Raw genomic sequence first — 19,308 nt, forward strand, 5'->3', positions numbered from 1 at the left:
TTTTTTTTCATACCTTTAAAAAATTTAGAATTCTGAAGCTGGATGACGTGACACATCTTGTCTCGTACATTTTCACTTACATTTGCATCATTGACATTTTCGAGCATATAAAATACTCGCATTCTCACAGATATCTCGAATCCGTATGTTTAATATGCACATATGCATATTTGCCTGACATCCAGATATCAACAAACCAATCTTGCAATTTGACACGGCGGGGCTGGTGTAGCTACACTGAGAAAAAAAGTTTATTGACTTGACTAAATTCGTCCAACTAGTTACCATTTCTTTGTATTTCTTTGATTGCAATATTTATGTATGTAAGTCAAATGTACGTGTCATATTAGATTTAATATGTCGTATTTGACTTAAATATTTAAATAAAAGAAATACTTCAATTAAAGAAATACAAAGAAATAGTAATTAGTTGCACGAATTTAGTCAAGTTAACAACTTTTTTCTCTCAGTGTACAATCATACGATTTCCAACGTACACGTTCCGCGTTCTCGTCGTCTCATATATCTATTTGCCACAATTGCTCTCGCGTCATCGCAAATTTCGCGAGCTCCGGGCTCTTGCCTATCGCATCAAAATTTCGCAATCCAGCTGGCATGGTCATTAGCCTGACGCACGCGTGTATCTGACGATGTGTGCGAACTACAGATAGAGATAAAAAAATTAAGAAAAAAGCTGTTACCTCCCCCCCGCCCCCATATACAAGATAATCTGTTATTAGATTAAGTTATTAATGTTTTTAGATTCTCTAAAAACATTAAACAAAATGGAATAAAGCGAAATTAATTGAACAAAAGCATTATATATTACAAGAATGTATGCTAACAAATTGTATTAAAAATAAAAGTTATAAATATAATATAATAAATTGTAAAAAAAAAAAAATAATAATATAAGAAATAAAATAAAGAAAAGAATATATAGAATCATAATTATTGTCTCTATAAATTATTAATATATAAAGATTAAAAATATGAACGGCGAAATTTTTGGAGAAAGAGATTCAAAATAATGTGTTTCGAAGAACAAACATGGAAAAATGGAGCGTGATGCGAAAGAGGCGCGTTAAAAACATTAAACAAAATGGAATAAAGTGAAATTAATTGAACAAAAGCATTATATATTACAAGAATGTATGCTAACAAATTGTATTAAAAATAAAAGTTATAAATATAATATAATAAATTGTAAAAAAAAAAAAAAATAATATAAGAAATAAAATAAAGAAAAGAATATATAGAATCATAATTATTGTCTCTATAAATTATTAATATATAAAGATTAAAAATATGAACGGCGAAATTTTTGGGCTTGGAGAAAGAGATTCAAAATAATGTGTTTCGAAGAACAAACATGGAAAAATGGAGCGTGACGCGAAAGAGGCGCGTTAACGAGATATCGCGGTCAGATATCGGGATACACATCATCGTGATGTTTCTCTCTCTCTCTCTCTCTCTCTCTCTCTCTCTCTCTCTCTTTCTCTCTCACGCAATCTCGTTAACTACACGCGGACCATTATATCCCTCTAACTCGTTCGGCGTGCACTCGAATCATTTACCAACATCGTCGCGATGATATTTCATTGGCGTGCGCGCACGCCGTCTTGTTACATTGTCTCTATTTAAGCCGCGTGCAAACTTTCGGGAGCACGCGTGCATTTAAGCTGACGGGGATGCACGCACGCGGGTATGTTCCATTTCTTTTTGCACGCGATAGCATTAACGAGAGACTTTTGTCGCGCGTGCAGCAACTCGCAGATGATAGAGCACGCGCGATGATATAAAAAAAAAAAAGAGAATATACATAGGTATCGGACTTTCGACATCGCTGAAATAAGAAATTGTGCCTCTCGCGCAACGATGTATAATTACATGGTAATTGATAGTCACATTGCAAAAATTGTCGGAAGAAAAAATGATTTCTTATAAGAAAAAATTTGTACACCGGAACATATTATGTGCGAACAAGGAAAATGAGATTCTTGTTTGATATACCTAAATCGGAGTGTCTATTCAATTCTTGCAAAAAAAGTTCCCTGACCATTCTGTGATCTTCCAGGTATTTTTGTTCAAAATATCAGGTAAAGAGAATACTTTAAAGATTTTTTTTTTTTTGTTTCCTAAAATAAGTTCTTTATTGTACGTTTCTAATGCTTTCCTTTTATGTTTTAGACAAAACAAAAATTAAATTTCGAGCACCAGATTTACAAACTATTACTATAAATAAAAAAAAAAAAAAAACTGCATAGCTTTCGTTAATTTTCAATTTGCATACTATTTTCATTTTTTATCACTAAAAATTATAATAAAAAATAAGTACTCCATATTTAATATTTTGTTAAGATATTGAATATATATAAAAGGAGATAGATACATATATTATAATATATTTTAAACACATAATTCATAACTAGCAGAGTGTAGGTTGCTTACAGTATAAAAATAAAATTATTAAAGAGAGAATTTTTTAAAAAATTCTGATTTCTCTCTCTGCAGGTACAAGAAAATTCCTTGAGAATTCCAAAATTTTTCATATTTTTTCAGGTAGTAGATACCCGCTGAAAAAAAAAAACTACGCTTCTCGCGCAACGATATAATATAATTGTATGAGAAAATAAATTAAATAGTCGCATTGCAAAAATTGTTAGAAGAAAAACTGGATTTCTTATAGCGCGGAAAAATTTATACTCGGAACATATATGCGAAAACGAGGATGATATGATTCTTTTGATGAGATTTATCCATAGATTATAAAACATACGTCAGCGTTAGATTATAGGCGATTAATGTAGCGGATAAATGTCGGTTGGATAAAACGTGATCTTTAAATGACAAGCAGATGATATGATTTGTTAGCTTTATTATTACTCCTATATAATTTGATAATATCATATGGGAAAACGCGCTAATCTTAATGTATATATACAACGTCACGTTTGAAATTTGACGCAAATATTAGGCAAAAGTAGATCGTTACTTTTAGGTCGGTTACATATCCGGTTAAAACCTATTGCTATGGTCGACTTAGAATTCCGAGAGTTTCACGGATGGAACAATATTTAAAAGTTATTAATGAGATATGTAATTGACCCTTCAATTTGCATTATTGAAAAGATATTTTCCAAATCATTGAAAGATAAGCGCATTTTATTTTGCGATAATAAAAATAATCGAAAATTATAGAAACATTGGGGGAATTTTTGAATGAATCACTATGTTGCCGTTTAGCATTCTCGCTTCGAAAATGATGCTTAATGAGTGGGCCCTGAGTCGACTCATCGCTTGTTTATTCAATTGTGTGTGTACGCGACTTTAATATGCTACTTTCGTATACTAAACGCCACGCCGTCCATTAACGGCAACTTGCGACAAGAAAAGAAAAAGGCGATTTTTCACGAATTTTCCAAGAATTCTTGCCGCTTAATAGAAATATTTAACGTACAGGTTGTCTCGAAAAAAATGTGCGCTGCGATATATGTAAAGCGTGTAAAGACAAGAAATGAATAACCGATTGCTGGAGAAATAACGTTACGTTACATTATAAACTCTCGCGTAACGATTACTCGAGCTAAATAAGATCAGGATGTTATTTTAACGTTTCAGCATAATATTTTTAATCCACCAACTAATATAATCAACGCCGTTTTCGCGGTAAACTTTAGATGAACTCTCAGATCAATCCATAAAACGATACGTATTTATTACATCGATACGTACGCAACGTTTCATAATTAATTTCTGCACGACATGATTGAAAAATACAGAGTATTTATCGTGATTAAATTAATTAAATTTAATGGGGAAACAAGCTTTCGCGGAGATAAAATTCGAGAGGGTTTAAAACGAGCGAGTTTGTCTGACTCCGAAAGGATGATGCACCATGTCGGGGATCTGATGTTCGAGCCGCAAGAAATTTCGACGATTCGAGAAAGAGAGAAAGACGACGGTTTTACGGCTGCTTGGCAACGAGGCCAGGCACCTAGCCAGACAAACCAGCCAACGGCAACCGGAGGCGCCTACCGCGGCTCCGACGATCCGTTGAGGTCAGAGCCCCTCTCGCAAAGAAGGGCCCCTCCCTTGGCGCCCTCGAACGTTTATACAGGGTGTCGTATTGGTGCCGATATATATATTATATATATATATATATTACTGTCGCCCCGAGACGCGAAATGGTACCGGCGTATTTCAAAATTCGCCCGACCGAGTCAGCTGATGATAAACTGCAAACTAGCTTATCGTGAAAATTGGTAAAAATACTCGACTGATAGAAAATGTTAGTGTTATTCGTCTATTAAGATTTATTTAAACGAGAGATTTTCGACAGTATATTTCGCTAATTGTATAAGTTGTATCATTCGAATAATCATTCAGATTCATTTCGAAATTAACTAAAAAAAATGTTATAAAATAAATTATCTTTAAGAAAGATATTTAAATTTGAAAATAATTTTGGAATTAATATAAAAAAAAAAAAATATTGCGAATATATCAATATCCGCAATGGATAAAGTGCTTGAAGAAGCTATTATAGTAACATAAATATAGATCGATTGGTATTTCTATTAAACGACAATAACTAAATGCTATTTATTTTATTAAGCGAAAAGCATCGCTTACAAAACATAATAATCGATATTCTTGTAATTAAAAAAATTATATTTATAATTATAGATAATCAAAAATGACGAATATATACCGTTCAAACTGCAAACTTTCAAAATTTGTCGAAAAATCAAAGATCTCGTTATCGTAGCACGAAAATATTTGTTACGATACGTGATATGTCAATAATTAAAGAAATGTATCTTTTTCCAATGGTAAGATAAAATAACTATATATATTTCAAAGTGCAAATTGAAAACTCATTAATAAATAACAATAAAAAAATAAGACGGCTTCGGAGTACAAGGTCGGGATATTAATAGAGAACACTAGCAGCTGTCACACAATACACACACACATACACACCCACCCACACATTTAACAGTGATTTCAATTTAGGTAATGGCCGTTACGGTATCGGTCTCTTTTATATCCAAGGTTTTTATCACAAATATTACTATCAATTTAATTAAATATTATTGTACTAATTGTTAATAATAAGATACTTTTAGCCGAATTCATATGCAAGGTTCCGATCAAAGATGTACTCGTCAAGAAACAATAACAATACGTCGCGATTTCGAATTGTCGAATGTTGAAACTATGCGTTCCCTTGCATTCGCCGCCAGCGTGAATTTTCAGATACACTAACGCTTCTTCTAGTTTTGCCGTGCTAACGTTAATTTCGTCATCGGGGAGACGACCTATGACCGACTTGCGACATCCAACATCGAGATGTTTCGCATACCGAGACCGAAGACAGTTTTCGCATTCCTCGCGATCGCGTCGCTTCCTAACGATCGAGATGGGAAAAACCGTTTATCGCTCGTAAACAAATCTCGAAACCGGTCGTTCCCGGCAAAACGGGATCAGGCCGTAAACGTCAGTTTTGCAATTGTAAATTTAAATCGCAAATCGTGCGAATTGCGCGAAGCGAGCGTGTTGACGGTTGCGCGCACACACCGATGACGTTACTCGTAAAAACCGCGGGAACGATGAAAAAACGTGCGGATTTAAAAAAAAAAAAAAAATGAAAAGCTCTTCACGTACTCACCCATATGAGCGAGATCGATGATCGGGATCTCGCACTTGCTGAGAAGAGTCTCGCAAGTCTGCGTAACCATAGGCGCGCTGGTGCAGCAACTCATTCTGACAACTGTCCAAGTCCTTTTCTCGGAAATCAAACGATCCCTTTCCAACACCGAATGCCCTTTCCTTCTCCCTCTGTCTACGACGCTCTCGTATCAACTCACTCTCAACTTTCTCTCTCGTTTTTTTTTTTTTTTTTTTTTTTATCGCCGTTTGCGAGATCGACAGCAAAGGAACAAGGCCGTTACTTCGCGCGCGATAGACTCGGCCACCCGGTATAGGGGCTCGCTACAGGAAACTCACTGGAATATCCAAGAGATCATACTATCACTGCACACATGATCAACCGACGCGAGCGATGGGTCAAAACGTGAGCGTATTCTTTATCACACGCGAGATCGAGAATCGCGAAAATATGTTTGTTCGTCTAACGGTAGCCGTAAGATATACGAGTTTATTGCACGAATGACGATGCGGTAAATAGTATACGTGACTCCGGACTAGTGGGCACATGCTACGACGGCGAAATGGCGGTCGAAAGCGATCACTAGGCCCAAACTCGAAATACCGCAAGTGAGAACCGAACTATACCAATACAGGGCTGTTCGCGAACTGCCGAACGATTATTCAAGCGCGAGCGGCTGAGCTCGGGGTGCCGCGCGTCGCCGAACGACCCCGAGCGCCACCGAACGGCCCCGAGCGCCACCGAACGGCCCCGAGCGCCACCGGACGATCCCGAGCGCCACCGAACGGCCACAAGCGCTACCGGCGGCCCCGAGCGCCACCGAACAAACCCGAGCGCTTCCCAGCTGTTCCGAAACTTGCCCGAGAAGGCATGAGAAATCCTTGCGCGAAAAATTTACTAGTATATATATATGCGGATTATCTATTCGATATACCTATGCATTTATTTTTTTAAAGCGGATCTGGCGCTAAAGGTGGGCTCTACATTGAGACAATCGAAACTAATAATTATATTCGTATTGAAGATGGCGACGAATTATGCGCGATTAACGCGTCTTAAGCGTCTCCGATGAAAGTGATTTTTCTCAATCTGTGTATTATTGCGGTATCTAATTATATTCGTTTCAATAGTATTATATTGTTATAATTTTTTAAATGATTATATTGTGCGAAAATTACTTTTAAAGTTCTTGTAAATACCTGTTTTAAAATTGCGCGTTTAATTTATATAAATATATATCCTCGGTATCCATGCATATTTGTCTTATCTATTTTTTCTAATATTTATAACTTTATTATTAGTTGATATGAACATTCCAAACACACGTTATCATTTGATATATTTTCAAATCCGTTCTATTTAAATATGACATATTAACCGAGCAAAGAGGGCAATCTTTGCGATTGACATGTAGCTTATCTATCTGTTTGTTTCTTTAAAACGTGTGTGGCTTTTTTCAAACGAAAGATTGTTACTCGACGAAACAACGATGTCTTGTTATTATTTTCATAATGTCCGTTATCGAAATTTTGTCGATGTTTTTCTATCAAGTTTAATTTCTTTGTACGTGAAGCATACATTTAAAGATATTCATCATATACTATTTATATACAAAGTAAATTCTGTTTTCTTTTTATAATTTTTTGTTTTATAACGTTTTATAATGTTTATATTTTTACTCTCCGTAATTTTTTATTTCAAAATTTCTATCTTAAGTTTGTTTCCTAAAATAAACTTATAAAATATAATATAATCACAAAATCGTAAATATTAAGCTAAAATATTAAATTCTTTTTCTCAAGAAAAATATTGAGTTAATAGCATTTTATCCATCATTATTAGTTTATCAAAACTATAATTTTATTTATGTTAATAACTTCGGATTATTGTCAAACTAATTACGACCTCTTTCCAGGAATTTTCAGCTTGTGAAAAGTTGATAAAACACAATAAAAGAAATAAGTTTAAAAAATTATGTATCATAAATCTCTAAACTATTAATATATTCAACATAAACTATTAAATAATTTTAATTATGATACATTGAAGAAAGATAGCAAAAAATGATAATTATTTATAAAAATTCAAATTAAATAATTATATGTATAACATTTTAAATAAAATAAAAAAAAATAAATTTGGAATAAAAAAAGTCCCACAAACCGCATTAATGATGAAATATTATTAATTAGATATTTTAAATAATCAGTATTAAAGATGTATCGAAAACGAAAAACGAAATTATCATAAATATTAGAAAACACAGAGAATTTTGTTTGAACAAATTTAATAAATAAACAGATACATGTTCGAGTTACAAGCACTTAGATAGCAATAAGACGAAGTCATTCGTCATTATTTGATGTCTGTAAAACTATACTAATTGTAAGCTTTTATGTTATGTAGGTCAATAAATCTTTAATTTCACAAAAGAAAGTTATTTATCCCTAAGCCATTTATTTTATGGGTGTGTATACCTGTGCCTATGCGGTGACATGACTTACCTCTGATCATTGCAATTAGTATCTTACCGTTAATGCGCAGTTTATCAGAAATAACCGTCGTTATAATGGCTATGTGGATCTATGAATCATTAGCACAGCAGGAATTTCAACGTGTACGTTTATTGCGAAGACTTTCCACGGATATTCTATGTTCTTCGTGAACGCTCGGTTTTATCTTTGCCACGTCCCCACAAGTATTGCTAATCAAAATATCGTCTCCTTATTTTATATTACATAATTAAAAAATTAAAATTTTACATATAATTTCTGTTCAGAATAATTCTCATTGCAAAATCTTATTCGAAAACATCTTGTATTCGCTATATATCGTATTTTTATTGCAAAATTTTTTTATCCAAAAATATTTTCGAATTTTGTCAAATTTTTCAAATATAATTAATTCGATATTTAAATTAAATATCCAGAAAAAGATATTCTTATTATTAAATAAAGTTATTTATAATGTTTTATATTAGAAAAATTTTCCTCTCACCAATTTCTGTAATTCAAAATAGAACAACTGCGTCTAGGTAGTCTAAGTTTTCTATTTTCCTGGGTGCAGACGTCATTCGTGGACAATGGACGATGATGCATCGTTCTTTTACGCCAGATGGATTTCTCAACCGAAGAAAATCGTTGCGCATAAGTCCTTGGAGATATGCTTATAGTGGTGAATGGCGCAGCGGTACATCTTATCCGGGGAGAGGATGTTTGGAAAGGTACGAATCTGCAGACCATCTGTGACAATAGTTTACCATCCGTGTTTAAATAATTAAAAAAATATATTTTGCCTTATACGAGGTGATTCTAAAAGGCTATAAATTTGTAAAGCTTGTATAATAATAATTCTTTTTGTTTATTTTACAAATGCATTAAATCGATGATCTCGAGATGGTTATATAATATAAAGATAAGTCCATCATGAGTATTTTATTGCGCGATTGCGTTTCATCTCACGTCAAGTTTTTTTTTTTTAAATATAATAATATATATATATATAATCAAATATTTAAATATATAATTAATTTGAACATAATAATTAAGATGATTTTTTGCACATAAGATATAATCTTTGTTTTGGAAGCGCTTGATGCGGATAAGATTAAGTAAGATAACGCACTCTTGTAATTAAAAAGACCAGTAACACTTGTATAATGATTAAAGTGCTAGTCATGACGTAAGCGACTATGACGATTCTGAGAAGAATGGGGCTGATAACTTCCGCGCAGCCGTTCACGTTTATCGTTTTGTCATCTGTTATCTGCATGTGCATACAGGGTGCTACAACATGCGAATTACAGCAGCTAAAAGGGACTCCAAGATCTCTATAGTCCTCGTCCGAGATTCTGTTTTGTCCTGCCATTTCTTCCCGAGACGCATAATCCACTTTCTTTTATCGAAAATAATATCATTTAAATATCATATACATTACATATATGTATACGTGTATAACATTATAAATTAGTAAAAAAATATTATAAATTTTATCAATTGATTTGAAATTCTTAGAAATATCAATAAGAAAAAATATCATACAGCAAAGTGATGTCGAACTACCACGACGGTATGAATCAATCAAACGGATCGATTATTTATCATCGTTCCGTGAATCTTCGATAACTGCGATCGAAGCAGGGAAGATACATTAAAAGCTTACCTGCCAGTCAAAAAGGAACCAGTCGGTATAAGACGTGTGACCACAACATTGTAGTACGAATTGAATCTCGTCGATCGCATACTTGTACGACGCTACACTGACATACAGGCGCATTGATGTGTTGAAAACGTCGACCAGCGTCTTCTGCCTTACACTGACACGATACCCTATTGAGGCTAAGGTCGCCGTGTTCATAGCGGTACACATAATTATTATTATCAAAAGACACTTTAGCATTAGCTTAGTCTTTACACGAAAACTCGGTAAATTGCGCCTGTAAGAATATTTCTTATCACAAATTTTGTATATCGAGAAATTCTAAAAAAATTATAAAAAGGGAATATTAATTAATTAGTAATATAGTAATCTTTCCTATTTATTTTTCCGCGAGATGCATGAGTGGCTTGTGAAATATCAAATAAACAAAAGATGATATAAATAGAGGAAGAAAAATGATATATGTCTTACTCCGAATATTTTTCGCGAGTGTATATGTCTCATTTATTTATATCCGTCACGGAATAGAGATGAACGTTACCTGCGTATGGTGCGAACTGTTATAAGGGCACATGGCAATCCCAGAATCACTTCCGCTGAGATGAGGACGACCGGCTGAAAACCACCTGCGAATTGAATCACCTGCCACTCTGCGAATATCTCCAAGGCGATTACCAGGAGACGTTTCGCCTCGAAGACGGCCAGCGTGTATGCCACGCTATAACCGAACTTCACGTCCCATCCGCAGGTGCAACTTGTATTTTTGCGATAAATCGGACTGTGATTATCTTCCGTCATTCATATAACGCCGTGCCTATTTAATTTACATCAATTTTATTACATGCTCTTTTCAAATATTTCACGCATATAAATAAAATAGTACGAAACGTGCACAAAAATTTTAGTAATTTATTATTTTATTTATAATATTTTTTTATTAGATATATGTATATTAATTAATCAAGCTAATTAAATGTGTTTATAAATCAGTTTTGCAGTACTAAAAAATTTTATATATTTCGTTTTCGTTATATTTTTTAAAGTTTATGGGAAATACCGGAATTATTTAAATATAAACTTCTTGAAATTTATAGAATTTATATGTGATGTATTTTCCATTCTTTTATATAAAAAACAAGATTTACGTATGCGAACTATAATTTTTTTATATTTATATTAATTATTTACATCAATATAATCTTATTATGCAATTATAGCTTCACCTATTTAACAACAATGTTATTGTGTATAACATTATTTCGAATTGTTGCCGATGTGCACCATTCGTTAATCATCGTTGTTATGTATACCGGAAGAGGTATGCAAACAGAAAAATTGTTTTGATGAGACACAATTACACGTTCTGCGTAATTATTGTGACATTTAAATGGGTCACATTTGCATCTCACTAGGAAATGATTACAATATGTGTAAAGCGATTTATTCTTTTTTTTTTATGTTATTTTTTCTATGTATTTATAGCGTAAAATATCTATAAAAAATTATTATTTATCTTTCTAGTTGTGATTCTGTTAACTAATTTCTAATTATTTGACGACGTATGTGGTTTAATCTAATAAATAATAATATAAATAATAAACTTGACTTGACAAAACTCTGAGATATACTTTAAATTATCAGTTAATATCAGCTATTATTTCAATTATTATCACATTAATTTTTATATAACAATTTTAATATTTAAAAGAAAGGAAAACTCTCTTTATATTCGACACATAATAAATAATTTAACAAAAATCTGATAAATTGAATTTTTTTGTCAGAGTTGTGTATAAATTCGGTCTTGTTTATAATATCTCATTTAATATCATAGCTTAATATTTTTTAAAGCTTAGCGATAATATCAATAATTTAGCGAGTAATTTTGAGATCATCAAAGATAGTTTAACTTTTCATGTTGAAGAACACTCACCAGCAGGCATCGTGCGTTAAAAAGACAAGATGATTTCCCGAAATTTAAAAAGAAATTTATGATCGTTATAATTATGATTATATGGTTATTATCGTAAAATGTAAAATGTACAACGTGAAATGCGTTTATAACGTAATAATCGTTGTTTTCGTTGATATCGATATCTCGAGATTTTAATATTTGAAATGCAATATATATGAATATTCTTTAATTTTCAACTAAAATTTAGATACAATTTTAATTAATTAATTTTTTTTTAAGTTTTGCAATCATAATCTTAGAAGCTTCCACGTAAAATTTTTATTGACGTTGATTAGATATGTAAAATAATCTCGTATTGAAGGATTAAAAACACTGTAAAAACATATTGCAAAATAGAAAATTTTATAAAAATTATTTTTATAAAATTATTATAATAATTTTGTTTGTCAATCTTAATAACTACACTAAGAAATATGAAGCAATAACACAACATGGCTTATATTCTAAACAATATAAAAAATATATTTTGAACATTTGTGTTATCTGAAAAATATTTTAACTTATATTGCAACTGAGTATAGCTAACATTGTTTCGAATACATTTTTTTTTAGATATTACGCAATTATATTAGAAACCTCAGCACAATTTATCTTAATGTCTATAATTACTATAATTACATTGATAACTATAATTACTATAATTACAAAAGTCTCTCTTATTACATACGTTTTTGAACGCTTCCCTTCTATATCAGCTTTTAAAAGCAATATTTTTTTTTTTTTTTTTTAAGAATGTACTCGACATATGTATTTTCTCGTGTTTTTATCTTTGTGTATAGAAAACCTCGTTTTTCTCGGTGAACAATTTTTATCTTGTATTCGTAATGCATATATAGTAAAACATTAATTAATTAATTATATACACATCATATCACGGTTTTTTCTTACATAGAATTTCAGCAAAAGGCTTACAACAAGTAAATGGGTAAACTGGCAAATAAGAGCCAAGGCACGGATATTGGCGCGCAAACTTATTATTGTTATATTTTAATAATAATAAATTTGCGTACCAATACCCGCGTCTTGGCTTTTATTTGCCAGTTTATTCACTTAATTAACCTCTAGGTAATTAACAGAATTTCATAATTTTGATATAATTTGATAAAAATTCGTCCTCATGTTATTTCGATTAAACATTCAATCGAAGCGATAATGAAAAATATTGACATTAGCATATTTCTTTCCGAAGGTCCAATAAGCAAGGAAGGGATATTTTTCCATGAAGAAAATCGATAAACGCATCAAAGCATTAAAAATTGCGCGAAAAAATGAGGACCACCAAGCACTAGGTCGCATTAAGTATTTCAGCACAAAGTGTTGTAGATTGAACAAGTACCAGCTGTAAAACGGCATAGTCGAAGTATCTGAAAATATATTTTATATTATCTTTACTGCATAATTAGTGAGTTTTTGTTATATACTTCTCTCTTTTAATTTTGTCCTTTTTCAAAAATTTAAAAATTTTATACATTTATTCGAACTTGAAAAGTTACCCATTTCGATAGATTGATTATTGTTTCGCGCAGTCGAAGAGGCCAGATAAAATGTGAACGCCATAAATGCTACTGGTTCAATATTAAAGTTGATGGGCCAGAGACTCTGTAGCATCACGTTGCCCATTTCATCGAAGTGATCATTTTTCTTTGCCAGAGAGGGCACGAACACATCTTCCAATATTCTTTGACAAAGAGCACGAGTTTCTTCAACTGTCCCCGTACAGAGATTGAATCTAGAAGAACAAAGATATTTGTAAAAACATTACATAAATATATATACGACAGAAATATTTTACTACACAGAAAGAGATAAGAAATTTCGAGAGGAAAATATTAATTATTTATGTTTATTTTAAAAATATTTTTCTTTGTATATATATATAATTTATAAATATTATTATTTATAATATTTTGCGGAATGTTCAAAAAAGCGAAATTACTTTACAATTATCCGCTTCTGCTTACATTTTCATTATTTTACTGTACGCAATAAAAGACAAGTATAGGGATACCAACTTGTCGTCCATCCCGAGCATGCTCCCGATGACTCTCCACAGATGCACCACACCTTCCAACTCTTCGGGAGTAGTTTTTACTCCTAGATATTCTCCGCTTATCATAGTGTATCCGATGAATCCGAACTGAGCGAGTGCCATATCTAATTGCGTTGGTTCATGAACGCCAGCCTCAGTGCTTCGTTTGAATGCAATACAGTGCTTTCTCCGCACGATTTTCAAGGACTCCAAGAATCTACAATAAGTTCATGATACTGTGTAACATATGTATCATAAAGAAGGTAATAATAAATTCATACATTGTTAAAAAATTGTTTGAAAAAAAATATATATATATATAAATATTATATATTATTCACATTATTCACACGCATACATACATTATTCGAAATATATTCAATATCAACATTCAAAGTTTAATTCAAATTTGATTATTTAAACGCATAACTTTTTTCCTACGAAAATTTCACATCATTTGTAAATTTGTATTTTTATAATTCCGAATTTGTCAAGGTGGATGTACAATCTTTTTTTTTTAAATTTTTGTTACTTATATTTTTTTATTATTTTAATTTTGTTTATTTTATATAAAATTAATTATATAAATAATCTCATAAAAATTGCAACAAGTTAATAAAATATATTTACATATTTATACAAATTTATCGTATCAATTCGTCTCTAATTTGTTACACGTTAATTAATATTCGTTAATTATATCAATCGGCTTCGATGCCTATACATTTTACGATTCATCGGTTTGTCTGCACGATGGATGAAAACACGAAGTGCGAAGATTTAAAATTCATATGTCGAACGACTTATTTTTTCCGTCCGTATCGGAATCGTGAAGCGTTTTGCATAATGGCATAATAAAACGGGTACTTTATTCATGTTTTCATTTCTAACAATTTTATAGATTTATAATTTCATAATATGTCACACGCATGTCTCATATTCGAATTAAATAATTTTTCTTTAATATTACTTTTATTTTTAATGTACGTCTTTCTGTTATTTTTCTCATATCGTGACACTTTCATGTTGGCTTATTTGAATCTTACATACTCGTTGGGCTTGCCGTGAGGATCCTTTTCATGCCATATAAATGTATGAAGGATTGTTGACGCATACCTATAATACGCCAAACAAGGAGTACCGCTTTTTTTGGTAAACATAACTACGTTAAGTATGGTCGAAATGGCCAGGAGAGATACCAAACCGCAAAGTTTTGCAATCATCATCGAAAAGATATTATTGTAGAAGGCTTGCTGACCAAGTCGAAATTTTTTCTCATCATAGAACGATGGCAATTCTGGTTTTACAGATTCGAAATTCATCGGAGTCTCAACACCTTCCTTAAGAATGATACGCATTCGTTTCTCCACAATGTCTGAAAATTTATCAAAAATATTATACTTTCTAATAAAATTTAAAACAAAATTTAGCAAAAAATTATCATATTTCGAAATATTTTATTTATAAACTTCAAATCGTACATGTATACGTATATGTGTTTTTGCTGTGTTCTTTTATTTATTTTTTAATGTAATATACTTTTTTTTTTTGTTTTATTGTTGTAGCACATTAGATTAGAATATAGCAATATGCGCTATTTATTTGTAATTTATATTATTGTAGATTTTGCCAATATTTTTAAATAAACAATTAAACTAAATATAAATATATATATATATATATATATATATATATATATATGTATATGTATATAACTAAAGTCATAAAAGAAATTCCTCTGCTCGAATCATCTATTGTGTGAAGCACATAATTTGGTATTTCCAAAACCACGCTCGGCGGAACAAGAGGATGTGTGTAATCATATGCGATGTTGTGTGATCGCGATCGCACATGTCGATTAAACATGTTCCGCGTGTAAAAATGCCGAGACCAACGTTGTTGACATCTGTATATGCGCACGTGAACGGAATAAAAAAAACTCAGAATTTTAAAAATTTGACATAACGCGTATGTCCTATGTAATTATATATGGCAAGATACGATTGCTCGGACAACAATGAAAAAAATTGCGAGCTTAATCACCGTATACCTCTTATATTGACAAAAAAATCTCTATATACAATATTGACAATAATAATATTCAATATTACCATATATATATATTTTTTTTATTACGCATGAATATTTGCACAAAAGTGTAAATTTTCCATAAATGTTTTGAAGAGAAAAAATAACATATATATGAATCTCATAAAAATTTAAAAACTTATTTTATATATATATATCTTGATTTTTATTACATTCTTGAAAAAAAACATTGAATGCTAAAGCACTGAAAGTTGGCATTGGTGAAAGTCATCCAAAAATTGACACCAATCGGAATATATTTATGTGAGATATTATAATTAAATAGTATAATATATTGACATGGAAATTTTTCTCCGATATCTAAACTTTCATTTTTTCAAACGGAAACTTTGCGATTATCCAAACATTTTACAGTTCGCAGGTTTTATCGTATTATGTCCATAGAATATTACCTTGAAATAAGAATATAAGAATAAACACATATTCATTTCAAAATATTTGAGGCATTGTATGATAAATGAGGATAAAACTAATGTGTATTATTTCTGCGTATGTAGTTAAAAAATATGTGTGATTTGGTAAACGTAGGATTTATAAACTTATAAACAAATTTTGTAAATCTCTGTTAAATTCTTTCAAATAAATAAATAAAGTTCAAGAAAAAAATTATTATTCTAAAATTCCATTATCTTAAAATTTACTTATGTAAATACTTGTATCGACATATACCATATCTAATATCAAATGGATCTCTCTCTCTCTCTCTCTCTCTCTCTCTCTCTCTCTCTCTGTTCTTTATAACTAAACTGAACTCAACTGGCTGCACTAGTTCAAAGTTTATCTTTTTCACTCCACATTGGAAAAAATTAAATAAACTCTGAACTAGTGCAGCCAGTCCATCTCAGCTATAAAGAACAGACCCAATATAACATGCTACATTATATATTATATTATATATTATATATATTACATTATATATTATTTTATTATATATGCTATATTATACATATATTATATATATGTCGTTCATAAAATATTCATAAAATGATTGAAATAAACTAGCCAGAATCTAAAACGATGTACAAATCATTGCGTTTGACAATGTGACGGGTCGCTCGTTAACGTTTTATAAAAAGATTAAAATTCTTAATCAGATTGTGAAATATTTTTTTTTTTTTTTCAACTATGATTTGAAAATGTGGCCGCACTTTTTAAAATGCATAGACGTTTTAGAAAATAATAGATTACATTTAGCTATGATAGATAATCTAAATATGACATACATTATGACTAAAAATTATAAATGCTCGCATATATCGCTATAAAAACTTGTTTGTTATTAACAACGCAATAATATCTGCAGTTTTTTTGGTATTCGTAATACTTGTTTAAATCGTTTGCGTCTTTCTGTATTAATCTTTGAAATCATCAAGTATGTTTTTTTACCATGTTATTATCATATTATAATAAAAAACTACGCTCGATTTTTGCTGCTAAATACTTGATAAACTTCGCTTAATATATGCTATGTATCTGTTGTCACGACATAATAGCAAACAAACACTCGATTTTTGCTGCATTTTCGCTGTCATACTACTGTATATATACAGCAGTGTTGCCAGAAATTAAGCTTGACGAGAACACTGTACAACCGAGAGTATTTGTTACAAAATCATGATTGAATTTGCTGGCATACTGCTAGCATTTTGTTATCTGGGTATACAATAAAATATTTATTAAATATCTTTTAATTTCTAACTCGAAATTATTAATCATAATTAAAAGATTTTTGCGGTACTAATTAGAAGAATTAGAGCTCATTAAGTTGTTCGCTCTGTAAACTGTTAAAGGGATGTAAAATTGTTCGCCTATTCATTTTCAATGTTCACGCGTTAGTACAAGCGTGCGATTTCTTTTAACATTCCATAATTTTAATGACAAGAACAAGTGCTGCAGCAATAAATACCAGCGAATATAAGTTGAGATCGTGGCATTCTATTCGTACTTTCATTAGACAAGCTGTGATTCTCTCGCTAGGTGAAAACGAAAGGGAAATCTTTTTTACATAAATTCTAATATTTTTTTATATAAATTCTTCTATTAGCTTTTTATCGTCAAACATATATCTAGCAGCAAATAAGTGACTTCATATTAATTCCGTATTAATCTTATATATATTTTTCGTAAATTTTCTAATATTCATCTAATTGTTTTCTCTAATTAAATTTTAAAAAAATAATGTAATAATTTTTATTACTTTTTGCAATTAATAATGCGAATTAGTAATGATACACACGGTTTGAAAATATTTGATATATTCTGTTTTTTTTGTTTTTGTTTTTTTTAACGACGCGTTCTAGAAGAAAAAAACTTTTGTTACATAATAATTTCGATATTCATTCGATCATTCATATAATTTAGCACACAATTCGAAAGTCTTACATAATGCCTCATCGCGAATACATGGAAGAGAGAAAAAAAAGTTTCTCTAAATCTTTGCACGGTCCGTTAGATACAACTTTGAAATAAAATGTAGTTGATTCGTGATAACATTCACATGTTTTGCAATTCGTGTCGTCTTTTAATTTATTATTTAATTATTATTGCTTACGTGTGTTTTGTATTTCTAACAATTCTTTTGATATTGTGCACATATATTTATAAATATATTCGTAGATATGCAGTTAAAATTTATTATATGTATCTTTTTATTTAATTAAATATATATAATAAAATCAAAAAAAAATTGGTGAAACAAATTTATTTTAATGGAAGAAAAGTAGAATTAATCAAAGAAATTGAATCATTGAAATTAATGTCAGTAACTCTAATATACCATCATATAATAAAAGAATTAAATATCAAAAATTATTCACATTATTTCATATGAAGTTATCATGTAATTTTTAATGAGATTAGGCTAGATAAATTTTTCTTTATCGCAATAGAACCAAAAACTACCCCTTTCATGCAAAATAACTGACCTTCCACTGAAACATTCTCCGGTAAATTTTCAGTCATCATGACCTCTTTTTACCTTGACATCAGATCACTTGGAACTAGATAAAGATGGTCCACTTATAAGTGCAGCACGGATTTCGTTTGATGCATTGAGATGTATTCTCTGCAAGTCACGATATCGTACTAACCACATTCCTTGTTACATAGCGGAGCTCTCTTACAGAAGTCGATTTCCAATCGTATGTCTTCTGGAGAAAGGAACCCCTTCCATTTTCTCTTTCCCTTCCACATGTAGTTCGTAATGGATGCTGTCCCACCTGAAGAACAAGTATTCCTTTGCAAAGACGAAGTATGCCTCGCAAGATTCCGAAAAGAGATGCATTGAAATTCTTCTTTCTTTTTTGAATTTTCCAAACGATCTTTTGATGTGTTTGACCTTAAAAAAAAAAAAAAAAAAAAAAA

At 30.9% G+C, this 19,308-nt stretch overlaps 3 protein-coding genes across 4 annotated transcripts in view; all 3 read right to left on the bottom strand.

Annotated features, from left to right (window-relative positions):
• LOC138937807 (uncharacterized) overlaps nt 1–6,333 on the bottom strand; it is an 18,181-nt gene extending 11,848 nt beyond the window's left edge. Inside the window, exon 1 of the mRNA XM_070304444.1 lies at nt 5,675–6,333. Coding sequence (XP_070160545.1) covers nt 5,675–5,768 — 94 coding nt within the window. The 5' untranslated portion in view covers nt 5,769–6,333. The remainder of the gene's footprint in view (nt 1–5,674) is intronic.
• Nucleotides 6,334–8,082: 1,749 nt separating this feature from the next.
• On the bottom strand, nt 8,083–10,630 carry LOC138937721 (uncharacterized). Its single transcript, XM_070304255.1, has 5 exons — nt 10,374–10,630; nt 9,836–10,109; nt 9,299–9,568; nt 8,672–8,916; nt 8,083–8,378 (listed from the first exon to the last, which is right to left on the bottom strand). Exons 1-5 carry the CDS (start codon nt 10,628–10,630, stop codon nt 8,285–8,287), a joined length of 1,140 nt encoding a protein of 379 aa, XP_070160356.1. The 3' UTR covers nt 8,083–8,284.
• Nucleotides 10,631–12,233: 1,603 nt separating this feature from the next.
• LOC138937748 (uncharacterized) lies at nt 12,234–19,075 on the bottom strand. 2 transcript variants are annotated; one of them, XM_070304308.1, is made up of 5 exons: nt 18,870–19,075; nt 14,887–15,211; nt 13,769–14,053; nt 13,301–13,536; nt 12,234–13,171 (listed from the first exon to the last, which is right to left on the bottom strand). In XM_070304308.1, the coding sequence occupies exons 1-5, from the start codon at nt 18,907–18,909 to the stop codon at nt 12,945–12,947; spliced, it is 1,113 nt and encodes a 370-aa protein (XP_070160409.1). In that variant the 5' UTR covers nt 18,910–19,075; the 3' UTR covers nt 12,234–12,944. The 2 variants fall into 2 exon arrangements, with proteins under 2 accessions (XP_070160409.1, XP_070160410.1); XM_070304309.1 differs by having other exon boundaries at nt 12,240–13,171; nt 13,820–14,053; nt 18,870–19,072.
• Nucleotides 19,076–19,308: the final 233 nt, after the last annotated feature.

Source organism: Polyergus mexicanus, unplaced genomic scaffold, assembly GCF_030449975.1.
Source record: "Polyergus mexicanus isolate NDT 795.1 unplaced genomic scaffold, iyPolMexi1.0 SCAF_11, whole genome shotgun sequence".
Lineage (NCBI taxonomy): Eukaryota > Metazoa > Arthropoda > Insecta > Hymenoptera > Formicidae > Polyergus > Polyergus mexicanus.

Bases quoted from the DNA above. Each gene is read 5' to 3' on its own strand.
- LOC138937748 (XM_070304308.1), bottom strand. From the start codon at position 18,909: ATGATGACTGAAAATTTACCGGAGAATGTTTCAGTGGAAG. The intron at 15,212-18,869 runs GTCAGTTATTTT...ATAAATTTTCAG, and splicing joins GGAGAATGTTTCAGTGGAAG to ACATTGTGGAGAAACGAATG. The intron at 14,054-14,886 runs GTATGTAAGATT...AACTTATTGTAG, and splicing joins CCTCACGGCAAGCCCAACGA to ATTCTTGGAGTCCTTGAAAA.
- LOC138937721 (XM_070304255.1), bottom strand. From the start codon at position 10,630: ATGACGGAAGATAATCACAGTCCGATTTATCGCAAAAATACAAGTTGC. The intron at 9,569-9,835 runs GTAAGCTTTTAA...TTTCGATAAAAG, and splicing joins GGTTCCTTTTTGACTGGCAG to AAAGTGGATTATGCGTCTCG. The intron at 8,917-9,298 runs GTGCGTTATCTT...CTATTGTCACAG, and splicing joins TGGTCTTTTTAATTACAAGA to ATGGTCTGCAGATTCGTACC.